Source organism: Vigna unguiculata, chromosome 8 (assembly GCF_004118075.2).
Source record: "Vigna unguiculata cultivar IT97K-499-35 chromosome 8, ASM411807v1, whole genome shotgun sequence".
NCBI classification, from domain to species: Eukaryota; Viridiplantae; Streptophyta; class Magnoliopsida; order Fabales; family Fabaceae; genus Vigna; species Vigna unguiculata.
Window position 1 is genome coordinate 34342602 of NC_040286.1, and position 22334 is coordinate 34364935.

Here is a 22334-nt window from a genome sequence, read left to right on the forward strand (position 1 = left end):
AAACTAATAATTTTCCAGAAATTAATACCGTGAGAAGAAAAAGAAGTCGAAATCACGGATAAGAAAAATAAAAGGGAGTGAATGATTATAATATAGTCAACAAAATCTCATTATAAGAAGGTATTATGGAAGAAATTAATTAATGTGGCAATTGAGAATGAAATTTAGAGAGAGGCAGACAGAAATTAACATAAAAAGAAACATAATTATAATAATCAATAATTTAAGAGTTTGGAAACATAAATAAGTTTTAAACAATAATGAAGTATGAAAAGTCTACCTTATATTGAATTTGTTGCATGTCAACTTAGAGGTAAAACTTGAATACTTCACTTTTACGATAACACATTTTTCTTTTCTTTTATCATGTTTGTTGCGTATCATCAAAAGACTTAAACTAGAGAGACTAAAATCTAGAAGGTATACAAATAAAGTAAAAAGATAAAACAAGGATCAAAACTACAATACTCCTTTGTCATGAATTAAACCCATTTAAAAGATAAAGTTAAGAAAAATAAAATAAAATAAAACTATTGAAAACTAAAATAACTAGTAGGAATAAATATGTGATTATAAAGCAACGGTTACAAGTTCCTAGGTATTGGCAAGCCCCTTGGCTTAAGTGAACATAAGAGAGAATACGTGCACAATTAGACATTGCTTGCAAATGGATCCTCAGGTGTGGCACAAAGTTGCAGCGATTTCAGGTTCAATTCCTTTCTCATCGTCTTCACTCTTTCATCACAATTCACATCATTTCTTCAGAAACTATAATTCACTGAAACTGAAACTTAAACAGGTGTTGCAGCACTTGGATTGGGAACCTATGGTGCTCACGTCTTCAAACCCCAAAACCCTGCTTACAAAGAAGTCTCTTTCTACTCTAAACTTTGCCCCAATTCATTTCCGTTTCTGTTACATCATAAAGCTTGGTTTTTTGTTCCTGTTTAAATTGGAATTTGTGTGTGAAGGTTTGGCACACAGCATCGCTTTACCATTTGGTTCACACCGCTGCCTTAGTTGCCGCCCCAATCACGAAACACCCCACTGTTGTAAGTTCTCATTCAGAAATTTTCCTACTTGCTCTTCTCTTATGAACCCCTTGAATGTTATTGCTATGATGAGTGTTTGCGAAATGAAAACGTCATTTTTTTTTCACTCATCGTTTTCTTCTTTGCAGTTTGGAGGCCTTCTAACAACTGGGATCTTGGCCTTCTCTGGGACGTAAGTTTTATCTCAAACTTTATTATTTCAATGCGTATTTTGTATTTTACCAGGGATGTCTTTTCCAACTATTTGTGATTCTTATTTTGGGACTAGAGAATATTTTCCAACTTTTATTATTATATTTTCTTTTTGGGAGGGGAGTAGATATGAGAAATTAAAGGTGGCCTTTGTGAAAGAGATTCTTAACATTTTAGGAACTTGGAGAGATAAAATTCAATCGAATAAAAGATATTTGAGTTTGCTTAAGCTTAAGAAAAGATGACCAAGATGTACATCTGGTCAGGAGTCAGGGCATTGTTGAAGCTTATATTTAAGCCACCAAAGTTTAAAAGCTGAGCCATTGCCACATTGATGTTGAAAACATAAGTGTTTATTTCATTACCTTGGCGGCACAATTAAAAGGCTCAGTAAGCATTGGATGAAGTAATAGTTGTGCACTATTAGTTGAAGGATTCCACCGTAGGGAAAAATTAAGCATGTCAGGTGGTGTTGAACCAAATTTATAAGTGAGATGTTGATTTCAACATGGTAAGGGAACTGCTGCATAATTTTATGTTAATCAAGTTTATTTAAACTGATGATGTAATCAGATATAATTTCTCTTACTGAATCAACGTTTGGTCCGAACTCTGAAAGTATAATCGCTAATTTTGGAGTGAGGGATGCCTAACAATGGATGGTTAACCCAGTGTTTCATAAAATGAGCAGGACACCGGTTATCTTTGTAGAATTATGCTCAAGTCGTATCATATTGTTGAAAATGCTGTGGGATGTGACTCACCTATGATACTTCAACAAAGTTAAATTGTCCACTTAGGTAGAAGGGTGATGTGAGTGTGTTCTAAGATTCTTAAGGTATGCCTTTTGAGTGGGGAAAAGAAAAAGGAAAAACTAGCAATCTGGGTTTTTGCCTGCCAAATAGCAATCTGGATTTTTACATTCCCTTGTTTGAAGCAGTTATTTTCAGGCACATATCCAATAGCTGTTTTCTTACTTGATTGCTTGATATGCTAAGCAGGTTGGATGGTTTTTTAACTTGTTCATTCTTTAGCACAAGAATAACTTATAACTCAAAATTTTGTAGGAAACCAGAAAACATGATACTGTGGGTTTTTTCATGTGTTCTGTCAAATTTTGAAATATGTTGTATCAGATGGTTCAGCAATTCACTTAAAATGTGATCTGCTACCATTTTAGTGCTGTCTATATGATACACCCTTTCTCCAAATAATTAGACTGGTCTATAACAATATTTTGTTGCTGCATGCTCTGATTTTTTGTTGGAAATATTGGTAAAAGGTATTGGAATGATGAATGATCATTAAGCTCTATTCATCTTTATGATGTTGAATTTTTAGGTGTTATACTGTTGCACTTCTTGAAGACAGAAAATATTCAACTCTGGCTCCATTTGGTGGCTTTGCGTTTATAGCAGCTTGGGGTAGCTTGTTTTTCTGATGACTTCGATTCTGTTTTGGTTTGTGCTGTTACTACATTTATCATCAAGTTTGTTAAAAAGTAATTGGACTACCACTGAGTCAACTGTTATCAGCCCGTATTTGTAAATCTTTTCCCTTTTGTCTTACCAATGGTTCATGATCTTGAATTCAGTGTTTCTACTGATGATGTTCTTAACAGATCGAAGATTTTCTTTTGACTGTTGAAGCTGACTCCATATGCTTAGATGAAGGGGAAAAAGCACGACTTATATAAATTTAGCTATAACATTGTTTTCTGAGATTTATGAATAAAACAAGAAAACAATGATTGTATAAATATTTGAAAATAGAAAACAGATTGAACATAAAGTTGTTTGTATTTAATAAGTGGACAATATGTATTCACGTATATATACTTGTTCTTAATACCGAACAGGAAATAAGGATCGACTATTTTCATTACTCTACTAAAAAAAAATTATATTTGTTTTGAAGTTTTTTTTTTAAAAAAATATTTACAAATTTTGTTATCAAACAAAATTTAAAGAAAATTGTTGTTAATTTTTTTTAAAATATTTTGTATAAAATATTTTTTGCAACAAATTTTATACGAAATATTTATAAATTTTATAATTTTGTAAAAAATAATTATTTATAAAAGAATTATCTGTCAATTAAGATTTTTAGAAAAATAGTAGAAAAGAATCTTTTTTTATATAGTTTTTAATAAATTTGCAAGAATATTTTTATATAATATGAGAATTTTTACTAATATTAATGATTTTAAAAGAAAAAAAAAAGAAACCATTAAAATGAATTGAAAAGAGTTTATGGACGTAAGTTTTTCTTGTCAAATGTTCGAAATACTCTGTAAAAGTAGTTTTTTTTTTTTTTGTGATAAGTTCAAATAAGCTATAAATAAATATTTAGATCCATTGCAAATGTTTATATAGACTTATTTTCGTATGGTATCTGTATGCTCACATCAAAGATAAAAACGCGTACAACCATATAATAAACTTATAAAAGAAGTAAAAGAATAAAATATATATGAATGTAAGAAATATTTTAACAACGTCATCAACATTATTTGACCTTATGAAATGACCTGGGTCGAGGTACTTTGTTTCTGTCCATCATCACCGATCCAACCTCTTGAAAACTTGCTTATTGTCTTCTTCAGGCGAAGAATTGATGAGCTACATAACTCAATCAACACTTGATGAATAATTTGACCGAAGAAACATACATCTTCTTAGTTTCTGCTAAAACATTCTAGTAAAACTATTATATATGTGTTGCGTAGGCTACTTGTGAAGGTGAAAGCTTCGACATGTTACGTGGAGAATCTTCCTCAAGTTCTCCTGATGCATCTTCGCGGTGGAGCTACCATGTTTATTTGAGTTTTGGAATGGAAGGCACTCACGTAGATTTTGCTAACACCTTATGCGCTTCGTTGCAGCGAAAGGGAATCTCAACTTTCACATATGATAATCAAGTTGAGAGAGATGTGATGTTGAAAAGAGTTCAGAAAGCAATGGAGGAGTACCTTGTTGCCATTGTCCTTCTCTCCGAAAACTATGCTTCTTCCACTTGGTGTTTGGATGAACTCCAAAAGATTCTTGCTGTGGGAAAACCAGTTATTCCTGTGTTTTATGAAGTCGCTCCTTCCGATGTTAGGTACCAGATAAATTGTTTCGCTAAGGCTTTCGAAGAACATAAAAGATCAGAAGAAGACCAATCGAAGGTGCAACAATGGAGGGAATCCTTGAAAGAAGTTGCGGACTTTTCTGGCTGGGAGTCCAAGGATAGGTGAGTTTTGATTGTGCTAATTTAACTACACAAGTAACCATCATTTCAGTTTTGAACGAGGGATTTCTTTTCAGTTTTTTGTTAGATAGAATAAACCAAACATATGAAAGTTAGCGAATGGCTCTGTAATATTTCACTTCTGTTAGCATTGGAATTATCAGAAAATTATATACTTTTGTTAATAGGAGAAGGGAAGAGCTCATTGAAGACATTATTAAATCGGTATGGACAAAAATACGTCATAAATTACCATCATACGAGGAGGAATGGGTTGGAATTGATTCAAGAGTTGAGAAAATAAGTTCACTTTTGAAACTGGAATTGAAAGACATGGTTCGCTTCATTGGAATATGGGGCATGGGTGGTATAGGAAAGACAACTCTAGCGAGAGTTGTATTTAAGAAAATATGTAGCCAATTTGATATTAGTTGCTTCCTTGAAAATGTAAGGGAGATTTCTGGGAAAACTCATGACATGCTTACCTTACAAATAACACTTCTTTCTCATATGGAAGTGAAAGAATTCACAATTCAAAATTTGGATGAAGGAAAGATCGTAATAGGAGGTATCTTACGCAACAACAGAGTTCTCCTGGTTCTTGATGATGTTGATGACGCAAGACAATTGGACAGTTTGGGTGTGAATGATCAAGGGAAGTTTGGCCCTGGGAGCAGGATTATAGTAACAACAAGAGACATGGAAGTACTAAAACCACATGGAAAATTTGAAATTTGTAAAATTGGTCTGTTAAATTCTGATGAGTCCCTTCAACTTTTTTGTCAAAAAGCTTTTAGAATAGAGAAACCATCAGAACAACTATTGCAGTTGTCAAAAGTGGCTGTTCAACAAGCTGGAGGCCTTCCTCTGGCTCTTGAGATTATGGGTTCATCCTTCTGTGGGAGAAATGAATCCCAGTGGAAAGAATTTTTGGGTAAGAAAGAATACTCAAAGAAAGATATTGTGATGGAGAAACTTATAATAAGCTATCATGGGTTACCAGAAAGTTATCAGATTTTGTTTCTTGATATTGCATGTTTCTTCAACGGGTGGGTGAAAGAGCACGTGGAACAAATTCTAACAATTTGTTGCCGTTGTCCCGCAAATGGAATTGATGTTCTAATTGATAAATCACTGGCAACTTGTGATGGATCACGTTTAGGGATGCATGATTTACTTCAAGAAATGGGAAGAAAAATTGTTGTTGAAAAATGTCTGATAGATGCTGGCAAACGCAGCAGGTTGTGGTCACCCCATGACATTGATCAAGCACTAAAAAGAAAGAAGGTAACATTTTTAATTTTTAAGTTGATTTGATCTTATACAGATTTTATATGAATCTGTATCTCAACTCCTTATAAGTGAACTCACTTGGTTGATCTTTCCTTCACTATAATACAATGTCATCATGACTTGAATTTGGATAATCTTTTACTCCATTTTAAATCCTTTTTGAACTTGAGGTTTATATGAGCTTGTGAAGAATTTCTCTGCAGTCTAAACATTTATTAATCCTCTTCCACATTGTTAGCAGAAAAAAGAATCGATTGAAGGTATAGTTTTGAAGTCGTCCACTGAGCCATACATTGCAAATTGGGATCCCGAAGCCTTCTCAAAGATGTACAATCTCAAATTCCTTATAATTAATTTTCACAATATACAATTTCCCCGTGGCCTCAAATGTCTTAGCAGTTCACTGAAAGTTCTTCGGTGGACAAAGTGTACTTTGGAAGCTCTGCCGCTTGGCGTGAAGCTAGAGAACCTTGTGATGTTAAAAATGCGTTACAGCAAAATAAAGAAGATCTGGAGTGATTCTCAAGTAAGTAGCACAGTTAATATCTTGTGCATTCAATTTAACACTAGCACAAATTTTTCCAAAGTTAATCATTTTCATGCTTCTGTTCTAATCGATCAGCATTTCAGAAGGTTGAAGTTCATTGATCTGAGCCATTCCGAAGATCTAATTGAAACTCCAATAGTTTCTGAGGTTCCATGTCTTGAAAGTTTGCTTCTTGAAGGTTGTAAAAACCTTGTCAAGGTTCACCAATCTGTTGGACTGCACACGAAGCTTGTTGTGTTGAACTTGAAAGATTGCATAAACCTTCAAATCCTTCCAACAAAGTTCAAAATGGATTCTTTGGAGGAATTGATTCTTTCTGGCTGCTCAAAACTTAGAAAGCGCACCAAGTTTGGAAAGAATGTGCAGTGTTTATCACTGCTTAATCTGCATAAATCAGAAAATCTTATCTGCCAACCAAAGTCTGTTTGCAATGTCAGTGGGACGAAAGTTCATTCAGAAAACCTTAAAGAGCTTTCTTTTTGTGGAGGAAAAGAACTAACATCCAAATCAACATGGAACTTACATCAATGGAGCTCAATATGTGGGAAGAAACTAGTTTCCAAGGAATTAAACTTGCCTCCTCTTTCTAGTTTATCAAGCTTGAAGTTCTTGAATTTAAGTTACTGTGACCTTAATGATGAATCAATTCCAGATGATCTTGGATCACTATCATCTTTGTTGGGGTTAGATCTAAGTGGGAACAATTTTGTTAGGCCTAATTACTGCATTAGCAATCTTCATGCCCTGAAGAGTTTGACCTTAATTGATTGCCCAAGGCTTGAGTCTTTGCCAATGCTCCCACCAAATGTTCAATGTCTGTGTACAGCTAACAGTACTGAAATGAAACCCTTGAATTCAGATGCACATTTGCTATGGAAGATCTTTGAGCTGCACATGAATCAGGTATATTCATTATATACACCTTATTCTCTCCCTCATCTGCCTCCTATCCACCCTAATTATTTCCATAAAGTTTGTGTTTACCAAATGGAAGGTAGACCACATTTTATGTTCATCATTCCGGGGAGAGAAATTCAAAAATGGAATGAAGAGTGCTTTCTGGTTGATCCATCACATCATCCATATAACATGTTGGGTTGTGTTTCAGCTGCATCAATAATAGTGGAAGCACCTAAATACTGTGAGTCTAGTGGATGGTTAGGAATTGCAATATGCTTAGCATTAGAACCTTCAAATATGCAGGCTTCTCCTCAATCACATGTGAGTCCACATTCCATGGGAAATGAGGAAATTTGCATTTATTATTGGGCATGTAAAGCTCATAGTGGTGAACCTGACTTGATTTTCCCCATAGTACCTAAACATAGCCACTCAGTTCATGAATGCAATGAAGAAAAATGCCTTCTTCAACTGATATTTTATGTGGAGAATCATTCCAAGGCATGGAAGCCAAGTATAAGGAAGTGTAGGTGTAGTGTTATATTTAAGGAAGATGTTGAAGAATGGTGCAATTAACACCACTCAAGTGGTCCTATTTCATCAAGAAACACAAATGATTATTTGCAGCAGTTATTGCAACTATGTTGAAGACATCCTGATAAATTTACATTTGAATGTTTTGAAGTAACCTCTAACGTCCTATAGTTATATACTTTTTTTCGAAGTTATATACAAATTACTAAAAAATCTTGAAGATGGTAATATTATTTACAGACTCAACTATAGGTTGTTCTGTACATATTATATATATATATATATATATATATATATATATATATATATATATATATATTCATTGCCGACAAAATAAAAAGATATATAACATTCTGATACAGTAGAATTTATTTCAGACAAAAAAACCACCGACTTATACCCAATCCCCTCTGTGGTCGGTCATACAATAATACAATACAATTTTAGTATGGTTGTAAAAATAATTTAGTATACATCTCCATTTTCCAGAAGTTTCTTAATTTATAAGCCTGCAACAAAGCAGATAATATGCCAAACACGAATTAATTAAAATATATTTTATAATTGTTGTTCATTTATAGTTACATCAGCACATACAAAAGTCATAGAAAGTTCAAGCATAAATAATCATAATAATGCAACAAATGCGGTCACAGAAAAGTGAGATAATTGAGTGTCAACCATGCATAAGTATTCATTCAACCTGCATCAATGGTCTGAGTTACCCTACATGTTCCCATCATATCCATTCACGAAAATATATTATTCTTCAGTTGTTATCTGTAAATTTTCTAGCTACTTTTTTTCTCTTCCAGGGGCAGATTAGAACTGTATAATTCAAACAACAACGCTTGTAACCACCAAAAGAAGCATATGATCTTATATGAACTAATCATTGGTTTAAACTTTGAACTTAAATTTAATTGTTTTGTCCGAGGGTGCATACCAAGGCTTCAATGTTAAGTGGAGAATCTTCCTCAAACTCTTCGAGATGGACATACCATGTTTTTTTGAGTTTTCGTGGAGAAGACACACGCCTAGGTTTTACAGATCACTTGTACGCTGCCTTGGTGAGAAAGGGAATGATAACTTTCCGAGATGACAAGAATCTAGAGAAAGGAGATAAGATAGATAAAGAACTATTTAAAGCAATTAAAGAGTCCCTCGGGGCCATTGTGATTCTCTCTGAGAACTATGCCTCTTCCTCTTGGTGTTTGGATGAGCTCAACAAAATTCTGGAATCAAATAGAGTTCTGGGGAGAGAAGTTTTCCCAGTTTTCTGTGGGGTTAGTCCCAGTGAGGTTCAACACCAGACAACAACGAGTTTTGAAGAGGCTTTTCAGAAACATGAAAGAAGATTTGAGAAAGACACAGAAAAGGTGCGACAATGGAGAGATTCCTTGAAGGAGGTTAGCCAAATTCCTGGCTGGGAGTCCAAAAATTACCAGTAAGTATTTGAGAACATTAATTTTTCTTTTAGCAACGATACTTTTATCAAAGTGTTAGTGAAATATACATGTGAAAAGTAGTAAACTTTTACCTTATTTCTGTTCATGTTTAAATTATAACATGATTATACACTTTCATCCCCAGGCATCAAACAGAGCTCATTGAAAACATTGTTGAATCAGTATGGACAAAGCTACGTCCCAAAATGCCATCTTTCAATGATGGGCTAGTTGGAATTGGCTCAAGAGTTAAGAAAATGGACTCACTGTTAAGCATGGAATCGAAGGATCACGCTCGCTTTATCGGAATATGGGGCATGGGTGGCATTGGAAAGACAACCCTGGCGAGAGTTGTCGTCAAGAAAATCCAGCATCAGTTTGATATTAGTTGCTTCCTTGACAACGTTAGAGAGATTTCAAAAGAAAGTGATGGCAGGATTCGTTTACAAGGAAAACTTCTTTCTCATTTGGCTATAAAAGGCTTAGAAATTAGAGATTTAGACGAGGGAAAGAACACAATAAGAGAACTTCTATTCAAGAAGAAAGTTCTTCTTGTCATTGATGATGTTGATGATACAAGCCAACTAGAGTGTTTGGCTGAGAGGTTAGAGTGGTTTGGCCCAGGGAGCAGAGTTATAATAACAACAAGAGACACACAAGTCCTAATATCACATGGCATAATTGAAAACTACAAAATTAACCTCTTAAATTCAGACGAATCCCTTCAACTCTTGAGCCAGAAAGCCTTCAAAAGAGATAAACCTGAAGAACATTATTTGGAGTTGTCAAAAGCTGTTGCCAAATATGCAGGAGGCCTCCCTTTAGCCTTGGAGCTGTTAGGTTCATTTCTGTGTGGAAGAAGGGAATCCCAATGGAAAGAAGTAGTTGATATGATAAGAGAAGTGCCCCCGAGTCATATTGCGATGCAATCGCTTAGAATAAGCTACAATGGGTTGCCCCTGCCTTATAAAACTTTGTTTCTTGATATTGCATGTTTCTTCAGAGGGAGGATAAAAGAGCTTGTGATACAAGCTTTAGAAATTTGTGAGCGTTATCCACCAGTTGGAATTGACCTTCTGGTTGAAAAATCACTGGCAACTTATGATGGCTTTACTATAGGGATGCATGATTTGCTTCAAGAATCAGCAAGGGAAATTGTTACAGAAGAAAGTTATGTGGATCCGGCAAAACGAAGTAGGTTGTGGACACTAGAGGACACAAATGAAGTATTAAAATACAATAAGGCGAGTTTTTAAGCTAATGTCCAATTCCATGAAGAAACTCAGTGTGTACTCTTTACTCTATATTTTAACTTCTTATGACTTGTCTTAATTTTATCTGCATTGTTCTCTGCTAGGCAAATGAATCAATTGAAGGTATTGTTTTGAACTCGCCTGAAAAGGAAGAAGCTATTTGGGATCCTGAAGCGTTCTCAAGGATGTATAATCTTCAATTACTAATCATAAACTATCATGTAAATCTTCCCACTAGCCTCAAATGTCTTTGCAGTTCACTGAAATTTCTTCAGTGGATGAAGTATCCTTTGGAATCTCTGCCGCTTGGCGTGCAGCTAGATGAACTTGTAGAGTTGAAAATGCACTCCAGCAGAATAAAAAGGATTTGGAATGGAAATCAAGTCAGTAGTTCAATCATGATCCTGTTTTAACTTAATAATAGAATAAGTAAAGTCTTTAAAAGCTAATTAATTTCGTACTCTCTCATTTACCTTTTGTTCTGATTGTTCAGGATTTTGCAAAGCTGAAGTTCATTGATTTGAGCTATTCTGAAGATCTAATTCAAACCCCAATAGTTTCTGGGGCTCCATCTCTTGAAAGATTGCTTCTTATAGGTTGTGTAAACCTTGTTGAGGTTCACCCATCAGTTGGACAACACAAGAGACTTGATCTATTGATGCTGAAAGATTGCAAGAATCTTCAAATCATGCCAAGAAAACTGGAAATGGATTCTTTGGAGGAATTGATTCTCTCTGGCTGCTCAAAACTTGAAAAACTCCCAGAATTTGGAGAGAACATGAAATCTTTATCACTGCTTAATGTGGAGCATTGCATAAATCTCCTTTGCCTGCCAAATTCCATTTGCAATTTGAAATCTCTTAGAAAACTCTACGTTTCTGGCTGCTCAAGAATCTCAACACTGCCAGATGGTATGAATGAAAATGAGTCTTTGGAGGAACTTGATGTGAGTAGAACTGAGATAACAGAAATTTCTTCATCTAAAGTTCGTTTAGAAATACTTAGAGAGCTCTCCTTTGGTGGAAGGAAAGAAACAACACCCAAATCACAAAACTTACTTCAATGGATCTCGAAGTTTATGGGACAATCAGATATGCATGAGTCAATCGTGCCTCCTCTTTCCAGTTTATTGGCTTTGGAATCCTTGGATTTAAGTTATAGAGATCTTACTGATGAATCAATTCCTAGTGATTTTGGTCCTTTGTCATTGTTGAAGCGTTTAGATCTGAGTGGTAACAATTTTGTTAACCCACCTGCCCAATGCATTATTAGTCTTTCTATGTTGCATACTTTGTCCTTCGATCATTGCCCAAGACTAGAATCCTTGCCAATGCTTCCACCAAATTTACAAGCTTTGTACGCAACTAATTGTCCTAAATTGAAACCCTTTCACTTGGATGAAGATACTCTATGGAAGATCTTTGAGTCACATTCACATGAGGATCCGGTATGTTCTTAACTTTACTGTTTGTAGTCATTAAAACTACCAAGTTTTCTCATACATTAAAAATTAAAACTGAAGAACTAAATGAATAACTCTTTCATCAACTAGTTAAATTTACAACAACAAAAAAACCTTGCATTGTAACAGATTGAAGGGCCAGAACTTTGGTTCATAATACCAGGGAATGAAATTCCATCTTGGTTCAACAATCAAAACTCTCTTGCAATTGATTCATCAGATCAAACATATCAGAAGTTGTGCTGTGATTCAGTTACTTCAATAATAGTGGATGTACCTGAGGACTGCCAGTTAAGTGAATGGTGGGGAATTGCAGTGTGCCTTGTGTTAGAACCTTTAAACACGGATGTGCCATCTTCATCAAATGCAAGACCAACTTCTACTGTCAATGAGGAAATTGGCATTTATTACTGGGTCTGTAAAACTCCTGATAAAGATCCTGACCCAAATTTTCCTATAGCACCCAAGTTTGGTAACTTGCTGTATAAATTCAATGACCCTTACATCCATATTATATTCTTCAATGCTGATCATGTGTATATTCAGCATTATCTAAGTGGGGAGCAAACACAACTTGAAGTGGTCTTTTTTGTTGAAAATCTTTCTGAATCATGCAAGGCAAGAATAAAGAAGTGTGGGTGCCGTGTGATTTGTAAGGAGAAAATTGAAGAATGGAGGAAGCACTCAGATGGTCTTAATATATCAAGAATAACAGAAACGAATGAAGATGAGGAACGACATGAATTGGAGGTGGAAGAACCTACTTCTCCAACCCTTGGTAAATGATTTCACTGTATCACGTTTATATAGTAGTAATTATAATAATTTGTTTAGTATATTACTGATTGTGATGGAACATAATCTTACATGTTTTAGTTTTTAGTTTGATAATTTCATTTAATATGTTTCGGCTGAGTCTGTGAGAAGTTTTAGCTTCTTTTGATAGTTATTTTCCAACCTTGTATTTTTGTTTACGTACGTGAGCTCATATTACATGATGATACTAACTTCAAGAATCTAAATACTATGATTTTATGTAATAAAAAATATTATACTCTCTTCCTATACGAGTGGATTAAAAATGTTACATTAATTAGTAAAATGTTATGAAAAGGCTAACCTTAACACCTAAATTTTGAAAGCCGATATTCTGCAAATGTATAAAACTTTAGTTAGACTTCCAATTAGTTCATTACTTTATTCTACCAACAAATGTATAATGTGTGAACACAAAATTATTCTAAAAAAGCTGAATAATACAACACACAGAGAGTAGCTATTAAAATATGGATTTAGTGGTGGGCAATATAACCATAGTAAAAAAGGGTCATTATACGCATGAAGAAAAATATACCATATGAAAAAAGAAAAAAAAAGGACTCATTTTTAAATAAGGAATGATTATTAGAAATAGTTCAATTGTGAGTCAAAGTCTCATATCGAATAGATTAAAGATCCATAACCCCGTTGTCTTAAAGTTTTTTTATTAAAAGTGGTATCAAATATTTTATATGTGTAAAACTAATATTATCTAAAGAAAATTCTATATTTTGTCAAAAAATATAATAATTTTAAATGTATTTTAAAGTCATTTTCTTTCTGAAATTGTAAAAATATATGTTTTATCGTAAATTATAATTTATGATGACTTACTTTGTTACATTCTATCAAAAAATTGTGATGAATTGTTTCATTATAATAGTTTACAACATGTTTCGTCATAATCTGTGACATGTTACAATTTGTGACTTTTGTCTTTTGTACCAAAACATATCCCATTTTTGTCACATTCCGCTTTTCACCTTTCTCAACTTCATTTAATTTTGGATTAAATATATTTTTGGTATCTCAATTTTTAGTAAAATTTAGAATTAGTCTCTTTTAAAAATTTTGAACCAATTTAGTTTCTTATGTTTAGAAATGTGTAAATTTAATCATTTAAACCAAACTTTTTAAAGTTTATTTATCATTTCTAATGCATTTTTTAGTTGACATTGAAACGAACATGTGTCAAACAGTATTAACAAACTAAACTACTATAATGAAATAAGTTTGAAACGTGAAATAAACTTAATAAAATTTGGTTAAAAAAACTAAATTCACGCATTTACGGGGTTGAATGACTAAATTAATTCAAGGTGCTCAAGAAGAACTAATTCAAATTTTCACTAAGAGTTGAAGGACCAAAAACATATTTAATACTTTATTATTATTTTTTTCATTTAACAAGATGAAATTTCACTTGCGGGATAAATTGGGGATCAAACATTGACATTGAGAAAGCTTGAACAATTGTAACTTTAAAATAAATAAAACAAGCAAAACAAAAATAGACTATTGGACCATCATATCCCAACAACTAAAGATACAATATGCAAATAATGACACTTTAAGACACGAGAACATCCTCTTAACAATATGCTCCAAAACAAAACGTCTTAAAGCTAATTATGATCATGTGAATTAAACTTTATGTTGGGTCAAATTCAGTATTTAATAAATACACAAAAAACGGATGGAGCAGGTTGTGTTATGTTCTCTATTCTCGTTGCTCTCTTTCCCTTTCATATGGTGTGGTGTATATATATATATATACTAGAAAAATTTTTTCTTTTTAAACTATTTATGAATGATGCTGTTTTGGGCTATATTATCAGCATAGAAATAGCCAACTTATGGGTGATATTTTTGAGAGATTTATTAAAACGGTGTAGTTTTTATTGGGTTGTACATAAAGGGACAATTTTTTTAAAAATTACGAGATTGGTTAAGTCTTATACGACTTAGAAATGAAATGTGGTTACTCATAAGACAACTTTCGCTTAAAAGAAATTTATTCATTTTAAAATGAAGAAGTTGTACTTGTTTATACGGTTTTCACTTTTTTCATTGGCTTAAATATTTTTTTGTCCTTATTTTTATTGTGTTTGTTGCGGATGATCCTCATTTTGACAGAATGTTTAAAATGGTTTTCATTTTTATTGCAAAATTTTTCCTAAATTGAAAATTTAACGTTAATTAGCCACCTGTACAGTACACGTAACACACCCTAATACAAATCGTGCCACATGTACCATGTCCCGTTAATGATTTAAACGGCGTTACAGAAAAGGATTAAATAAAATACGAATTGCGAAAATGAGGATTATTTTAAACATTCGGTAAAAATGATTACCATTTTAAACATTCTGTCAAAATGAGAACCATCCACAATAAACACTACGAAAATGAAGACCAAAAAGATATTTAAGCCTTTTTCATTTTACATGCTTTTGTACAATTTATTCATTAGTTTTTCGCTATAGGTCTAGAATGTAAAATGAATAATAGGATTAAATTGATATTAATAATAAAATTAAGAGGTAGGGATTAAAATAGTATGGATGCACCGAAGAGACTACCGAGAGCACAGTAGACAAAAAGTGATGTCACAAATGCCCTAAATATGTTTTCTCCGACAGAATCCGAAACCACAAGATGACATGAAGAAGTTGTTGTCAAAGTGATCGTGCGATCTTGAATAGCAGTGTATAGTTCCCGATCTGACGTTGTTTACCAATTTACGTACCCTAATTGGACTCACAACAAGAAACCGTGGTACAAGACAATGGCCATAATGCATGTTCAGAAATTGGAATCTATGATTCACTGTTAGGAAGAACAGAGCATGTGACTTAGAGGTAAATGACAAATTAGGGTTGCAGTGGAGAGAGAAACCCACTTCTTCTGCACTGCTTCAACCTTCAACATAGTCCGACACAAACCAGTGGTGCACCACCGACTCTAGATTTCTCCATTTTCTATGGCACAAACGTGAAGGGTTTTTTTTTTTTTTTTTTCTCACTACATATACCTAATTCCATTAAACGGTATGGGAATTTGCATTAAAATGTAATAATTTACATTAACTAACATAGATAAGGTAATCTTTACTCACATGGGTTCACGTTCCCTGACCCAGGCAAGGACATATAGAGAAGAAGATGCACCTTTTAGGTTATCATACAGCCACCATGACGTGGAGAATGTCACCTATAATTTATATTATATTTTCTAGTTCTCAAAGATGCTCATTTCAGTGTTATTTTGTAACTATTTTAGAAGATTTATTGATATTACTTTACAACTCAAACTCTAGAGACCTTATAAACATCACTTAAAAAACTCCTTTCGAAATAAATGACGTCATAAATATAGGTGAAATTCAGAAAAGAAAAAAAAAAGAAACCTTTGTTGAAATCGTGATATATGGGACATTCTGAAACAATGGCTAAAACTTTCTCTTTGTTACCTTATCTACTTCTGGGAATTGGTTTTTTCTTTTTTAGGGCTGTTAGGTCAGCATGAAAGCTTCCTTTCACATTTATCCTTTTTCCTTCCGCAACACAAGATTATAGAACTCGCAATAGTTTAACCTAATTTTAATTTTAATATCACTATCGTTAAATTTGCAAATGTAAATATGAGTTTTTTAAACATGGAATATATGAATCTAGCTGGTCAGTAGTTAAATAATTGTGATATTTTATAGAAAAGTTACGTCATATTCATATTTTTTTACTTTCATCTTTGTTGCGGTATGTGAATATTGATTCTTTTAAAAAAAATATAATAATAAATTAATCAATAATTCACATCGAGTAACACTAAAAGATAAAAGACAAGAATTATTATCCTATTTTATATTTTATATTCGTTGAATATAAACAGTAATACACTTACCAGTTATGCCTTTCATTGATGTACAAATTTTCTTTCTATATCAATTATTAGTTAACATTGAAACCCTTGTACATGTAAACACCATCTATATCAGTTTATCAATAAAATGTACAAAATAATCAAATATTAAATGAATGCATTAAAGAGAAAGCTTGAAATAATTGCACACATAAACTATGACAGAAGAATCGTGGTTGGAATATAAATAATGTCAGAAGTTAAGTGTATGAATCTTATTCACATAATTGAAGTTTGTGGGCCAGCTAAGGACATATTGGGAAATATGTTATATTAAAGATAGTTCACTTTATTAGCTTCTCAAATTGCTACCATGATGTGTGGATAACGTCATGTATAATTTCACCAACTTTTCCAACTCTGTCCTTTAACTTGTTCTCTCACTCACCCAATAAATAATATAATATTAACAAACTGTTTCCTTCATTTTTAGCTGCATACATTTTATTATAATTGGCAGAAATATATATAAAATGAACATTTTCCACTGTATGTTATTATGTTACAATAATTTGGCAAAGAATAAAACTATTTAATTAAAAAATACACACACAAAATATTTTTAAGAAGTTGTATCATTTTAAGGTATATTGACAGTATCTTCTACTAATCATATTTCTTTTGTCAAAAGTTCAAAATTTAAATTTTACTTAAAACTATATATATAATATTTATTGGTCTATTGGTTAATTGATACAATAATCTATTTTAACATTCTTTTAAGTTTCTTCTCGAAAGGACGACTAACTAGTTCATAATGATCAACGAAACTGTTTTCTAAGCATTTAATCTCTTCTAACGAATCTATTTTAGTCTTTATAAAATATTTGTTAGTTTAAAAGTATTAACATTTTGAAGCAGTTAAATTTTAGTATTTATTATTAATAATGGCTAGGTTAATGATAAAGAATAAATTATTAAATAATATAGTTAAAACAATAAAGAATATTTCAAATTAAAATAATCAAGACTGAAAAGTGTCATAAACTTAAAGTAATAAAAATATTTACATATAGATTAAAATAAAACAGATAGAAACTTATTATCTCACCCTTTGTATGAATGAAAGAAAGAATATATCGATGCAATCGAGCTTCATGTCTACTTTTAGCAGTATTTGTTGAAAATGAACTCTGCAAATCATTCACTAAAATTGCAAAAATAAACTATTTACCTTTCACTGTTACCTTAGTTTATGGGAGTTACCTTTTTCTTTTTTTATGACCGTTGGCCAACTTTGAAAGCTTCCCTTTTTTTCATTGACTTTTCTCCTTAGCCGTTTTTAGGGTCACTTCAACAATTACATTATTCATTTCATGATGAGTTACAAATAATATTTGATTAGAAAGTTATTATTTGAGCTAAGATATTTAGAGAATAAGAATAAAATATATGAATGGTAAAAGAATGATTTTGAATATAAAAAATACAAGAGAATTTTTCTTACAATTAAAGGTATGAGAAGTATTTTGTATTTTCAAAATAAAATACAAAATTGATTGTATTTGAAGCAAAATTAATAAATACAAACAAAAGTATATCAAAATTAAACTTCATTCAGGATGTGATGCAATTTGTTTATGTTATTTTGGTCTCATCTTTACACATCTTCTGACAAAGACAGGTTTTGGTATCATAGCTATTCATTATAGTTTCTGCCTCTTCAACCATAAATACTAAATACCCAAAATAAAAGACTTCAACGACAGACAAACTTGTGCAGAAAAGGCACAAAGACACGGTAACATCACTGCATCATCCTCTTTATTCAAGAAAAAAACACATAGCCGTTGCCAAAAGTTACATATATTTTCAAAAGTATTATTAAAAATATAAATTACCATTTTTCAAGTGTATCCCAACTTGCTATAATAGCAAAATATTTTACCTAAAAGTATGATTGTAGCCAGTAATTTTTTCAGGGCACTATACAGTTACCATAGCCAAGATTGGCATATAAGTTATTTACTAAGAAAGAAAACAGTAATATGGGTAAAAAAAACCATGATATTATTACTTTATTAGCTTGTGTGCTGTTCATTATCGAAATCATTTTTCGTTTATAAATTTCAGCAACACTGCATGTGATCGCCACTCAGTTTTTATCTTTCGCAAACCCTACTTCTTTTGTTGGATGAAAAAGTTTGCATGTACTGACTTTAGGTCCCACGTGGGCGAATGTTAGGTACACTTGCCCACTATTTGTAAGAGCTTCAGTGAATTATTCACTCTGCGTTGATCGAGTTTAAGGTAAAAGAAAACACTTTGGGAGCAGTTTAAGAAAAAGGAACCTGATTTCGAATACAAGGAAACATGAGAACAATGTCTGAGGAATCAAAAGATAATGTCTACTGCAAAGTGAAAACTTAAACTTAGATACAATTACTTTAGTCCCCAAAGTAAAATTAATTTAACTACCCCATTCCATTCCCAGTTCCCACCAACTGGGTGAAAAAGTCAACATTATTTAACTAACATAATCAGAACCCCAAAAAAATATTCAAACTAATTTAGTCCCCTTTTCCTAGTTTCACTTCCAGACACATTCATTCTCATAACATACTTTACACAAAGCAAAATCAGGCATATGCATATTCTCATGCGGGAATATGTCAGTCTTCTTGAGCTTTTTAGTATCCTGTAGGAAACACGCAGTTACCATACCCTGCAAAAAAAAAAAAAAAAACCATGGTTAATATTTTTATCACAGATTCATAAACTAAATTAAAAATAAAATTACCATAAAGTACAATCATATAAAGTCCCAAGCCAAACATTTTCAAAGGTCTCGGTAGAATCCAATGTTTGACTAATTGACCACCTTTACAGCTACAAGTTTTCATCTAGTTGGTGTCCATTACCCAAGTAGTCCCATCGGGAATAGGGTTCACCAAAATAGTGAGAAAAAGGTATTATTTGGGTAGACCAAATAACACAACACTGTAGTACCGTAATTATAATGCCCCTACACAGTACACTCTACCCAATAAATTTACGCCACGTCATTATCAGAAAAGATTCCCTCTTGTCAACCCTATCACGTGCCTCTTTTTTATCGTGTGCACTATTCCTCACCACCCGCTCACCCGCTCATGTTAGTAACCCTACCATACACTATGCTAAAGCACAAACATAATAAAAATGAATAAAATTATGTAAAAGTAAAAAAGGGATTTTTAGAATACTCACTAGGCTCCTGCGTGACCACGTAGGACGTACCCCCGAAGTAGCAGCTTCCGCCCTTCCGTGATTGCTTCTGGTAGTAACTATTGAAGGCAAACGAAGCGTGGGCCACAACCGTGTTAGGATCATAACACGTGGCACCATGCTGAATCGGAGCGCAGTCAGCACCTCCCTCGCCGCAAGCGAAATCTAGAGCGGCCTGCAGCTTAACTTTATCGGCATCCGGGTTCGCAACACACCAAGTGTTACCGGTGGTGCTCTTCGACACGCCGCCACTCACGACAGGTGCCGGCGCTGGGGTGTTCTGTTTCGGACTGCTACCCTTCACCGGTGAGGGATGGTCGTGGTAGTCCTTGAGTTCATCCTGAGTTAACGGAACATTGTAGACCCTCGTCTCGTCAGGGTTAAAAAGCCCAAAGTTTCTCTCGGAGGTGGGTCCGGGCTTCTGATTCTCATTAAAAAGTGCGAACAAATAGACGGTCAGATCGGCTTTGGGTCGAAGTGGGGTCCCGCCACCGGTTAAGATCTTACGGACGAGATTACCGTTGAATGCCGCGGCGTTCTCTACGCTCGCACCTACCTCATTACTATCCCCCTTGGAAGGCCACCCTGTTTCGGTCACTACAATGTTAACATCGTCGTATTTGAGAGCACTCAATGCGGAGAAAACGGCGTCGATTTGGGCGTCAAATAGGTTATAGTATCTCAACCCGTTACCCGGATCCACCACGCCCGGGTTCTCTCGGAAAAGCGCGTAGTCCAAAGGGATGACGTCAGCGTTGGACTCGTACGCAAAGAACGGGTACACGTTCACCATTAAGTATGACCCAGTTTGGCGGAGGAACTCCAGCATGGGTTTGAAAACGGGTTCAACGAGATCGGGTCGAAACGATCCGGACGAGGATGGGTACGAGTTGGCCAACGCAGAGAGGGCAATGGGGGAGGAAACCTTAATGTCGGAGTCGAGGTTGTGCTTCACAAGCGCTTGGTGGATGTTTTTCATGGCCGGTACCAGGAACTTGGTGGTGTTGTGTGTGTCTACGAAAACCTCGTTCCCAACCGCAATGGCTTCGATTTGCGTGTGAGGGTAGTAAGCGACGACGTTTCTTTCGACCCAGGAGGATGCAAAGGAGGGTGCTTTCGCTGCTGCGAAGAGTTGCATGTTTGGAAGATCAACAGTGACTTTGATTCCGGATCCGGATAATGCCCGAAGCACTGCCGGGTCGGTGTCGTAGACTTTGACCCGGTTCAGCCCCTGGGATTTGAGGAGATGAACAACCTTAACCGCGGAGGGAAGGTTGTTCGCTATGCGACCGTAGTTAACTCCAATGGAACCCCCATCTGAAACAAACAATGTACACAACAAAACACAGTTAGTTAGCGACATAACGTAAAGAGAGTAAATAAAAGAGAGAAAAGAGGTGAGCATTGCCTGCGAGGGTGAGAAGAGTTAGGGAAAGGAGAAGGGTGGAGACGGTGAGGCGCTGCATTCTCTGTTTCTGTGAGGAGAAACAGAGAGAGAAGGTTTGTTTTAGTGTTCTGTGTCTTGTGTTTGTTTTCGGTGTTTTTGACGATGGTTGTGGGATAGTGGTGCCCAGAGTGTGTTCCTGCGGTGCAAGTGGGTGACGTGAGAAAGAGTGGTGTTTGTTAGTATATCTAAGAGAGAAAAAAAAAATTGAGGGAAACGAGGTGGTGGTGGAAAGGGTAAGAGGGTAAGTGGGACCCTCTTGGTATTAGTGACAGTAACAAATGGACGAGTAATTATAGGACCACCATCCATCATTCAAGGCCAGTTGGCCTTCACGCTGCTCAGGAACTTCAAGAACTCTACCAAACATGGCCTTAGAGATCGGGATTTCATTTCCAAGTTCTTATTGTTATATTATTTTATATTCATACATTTTTTTTTAATTATGTACTCATACATGCGTTATGATTTTCCATTCTTCTTAATCAAGAAACAGCCAAAGCAGTGATAAGAATGAAAATTGACAGTGGCATTTTGTTCATTACTTATTTAAAGTTCTGGACCTCAAATGGGTAGTGTTTTGGAAGAACTGCTATCATCCAACAATGACAAAGATGAAGAAAAAAGCATGGTCATATTAATTTGATGCACTCTTTTAATTTGCATCACTGTCTTTCTGAATAGTATCTTACAGTTGCACCAAAACTGAGTGATCCAACCCTTGGCCAATGATGATGGAATGCGTAACATACTATACTTTCTCCAACTTCTTCATCAATTATTCTCCTTCTAAAGTAAACTTATGAGTAAAGAGTAATCACGGTAATGGATATCATCATTTTATTATATCAATCCAAATTATAACGATCATATGCTACTCAATGCAAAATAATATACAAATACAGTAATTGACCAAGTATTTGTGATTTCTATGTCAGTTAATAGTATTATTATTTTAATTATTTATCCATCAAATGAGGTCTTTTATAAGTTTTTAATTTAATAATTGAATTATCTTTGTCACATCCCAT

At 34.1% G+C, this 22334-nt stretch overlaps 3 protein-coding genes across 3 annotated transcripts; 2 read left to right on the forward strand and 1 right to left on the reverse strand.

The window, feature by feature from the left end:
• The first annotated feature begins 487 nt into the window (after positions 1-487).
• Positions 488-2892, forward strand: LOC114193603 (transmembrane protein 256 homolog). The gene is made up of 5 exons (XM_028083473.1): positions 488-707; positions 800-870; positions 972-1052; positions 1181-1224; positions 2586-2892. Exons 1-5 carry the CDS (start codon positions 668-670, stop codon positions 2683-2685), a joined length of 336 nt encoding a protein of 111 aa, XP_027939274.1. The 5' UTR covers positions 488-667; the 3' UTR covers positions 2686-2892.
• Positions 2893-3753: 861 nt separating this feature from the next.
• Positions 3754-12883, forward strand: LOC114195147. Its single transcript, XM_028085538.1, has 9 exons — positions 3754-4478; positions 4664-5762; positions 6010-6294; positions 6391-7785; positions 8679-9196; positions 9343-10441; positions 10555-10833; positions 10944-11897; positions 12042-12883. The coding sequence occupies exons 1-9, from the start codon at positions 4000-4002 to the stop codon at positions 12696-12698; spliced, it is 6765 nt and encodes a 2254-aa protein (XP_027941339.1). The 5' UTR covers positions 3754-3999; the 3' UTR covers positions 12699-12883.
• A 6044-nt stretch (positions 12884-18927) lies between these two features.
• LOC114194625 (glucan endo-1,3-beta-glucosidase 12-like) lies at positions 18928-21505 on the reverse strand. Its single transcript, XM_028084970.1, has 3 exons — positions 21268-21505; positions 19842-21176; positions 18928-19317 (listed from the first exon to the last, which is right to left on the reverse strand). The coding sequence occupies exons 1-3, from the start codon at positions 21323-21325 to the stop codon at positions 19283-19285; spliced, it is 1428 nt and encodes a 475-aa protein (XP_027940771.1). The 5' UTR covers positions 21326-21505; the 3' UTR covers positions 18928-19282.
• Positions 21506-22334: the final 829 nt, after the last annotated feature.

What these genes read in the sequence shown, in the direction of transcription:
- LOC114193603 (XM_028083473.1), top strand. Translation starts at nt 668, where the DNA reads ATGGATCCTCAGGTGTGGCACAAAGTTGCAGCGATTTCAG. An exon ending in CAAAGTTGCAGCGATTTCAG is followed by an intron (nt 708 to 799) that starts GTTCAATTCCTT and finishes AAACTTAAACAG; the next exon opens with GTGTTGCAGCACTTGGATTG. An exon ending in TCACGAAACACCCCACTGTT is followed by an intron (nt 1,053 to 1,180) that starts GTAAGTTCTCAT and finishes TCTTCTTTGCAG; the next exon opens with TTTGGAGGCCTTCTAACAAC.
- LOC114195147 (XM_028085538.1), top strand. Translation starts at nt 4,000, where the DNA reads ATGTTACGTGGAGAATCTTCCTCAAGTTCTCCTGATGCATCTTCGCGG. An exon ending in TGGGAGTCCAAAAATTACCA is followed by an intron (nt 9,197 to 9,342) that starts GTAAGTATTTGA and finishes TTTCATCCCCAG; the next exon opens with GCATCAAACAGAGCTCATTG. An exon ending in CACATTCACATGAGGATCCG is followed by an intron (nt 11,898 to 12,041) that starts GTATGTTCTTAA and finishes GCATTGTAACAG; the next exon opens with ATTGAAGGGCCAGAACTTTG.
- LOC114194625 (XM_028084970.1), bottom strand. Translation starts at nt 21,325, where the DNA reads ATGCAGCGCCTCACCGTCTCCACCCTTCTCCTTTCCCTAACTCTTCTC. An exon ending in AACTCTTCTCACCCTCGCAG is followed by an intron (nt 21,177 to 21,267) that starts GCAATGCTCACC and finishes TGTTTGTTTCAG; the next exon opens with ATGGGGGTTCCATTGGAGTT. An exon ending in CGTGGTCACGCAGGAGCCTA is followed by an intron (nt 19,318 to 19,841) that starts GTGAGTATTCTA and finishes TTTTTTTTGCAG; the next exon opens with GGTATGGTAACTGCGTGTTT.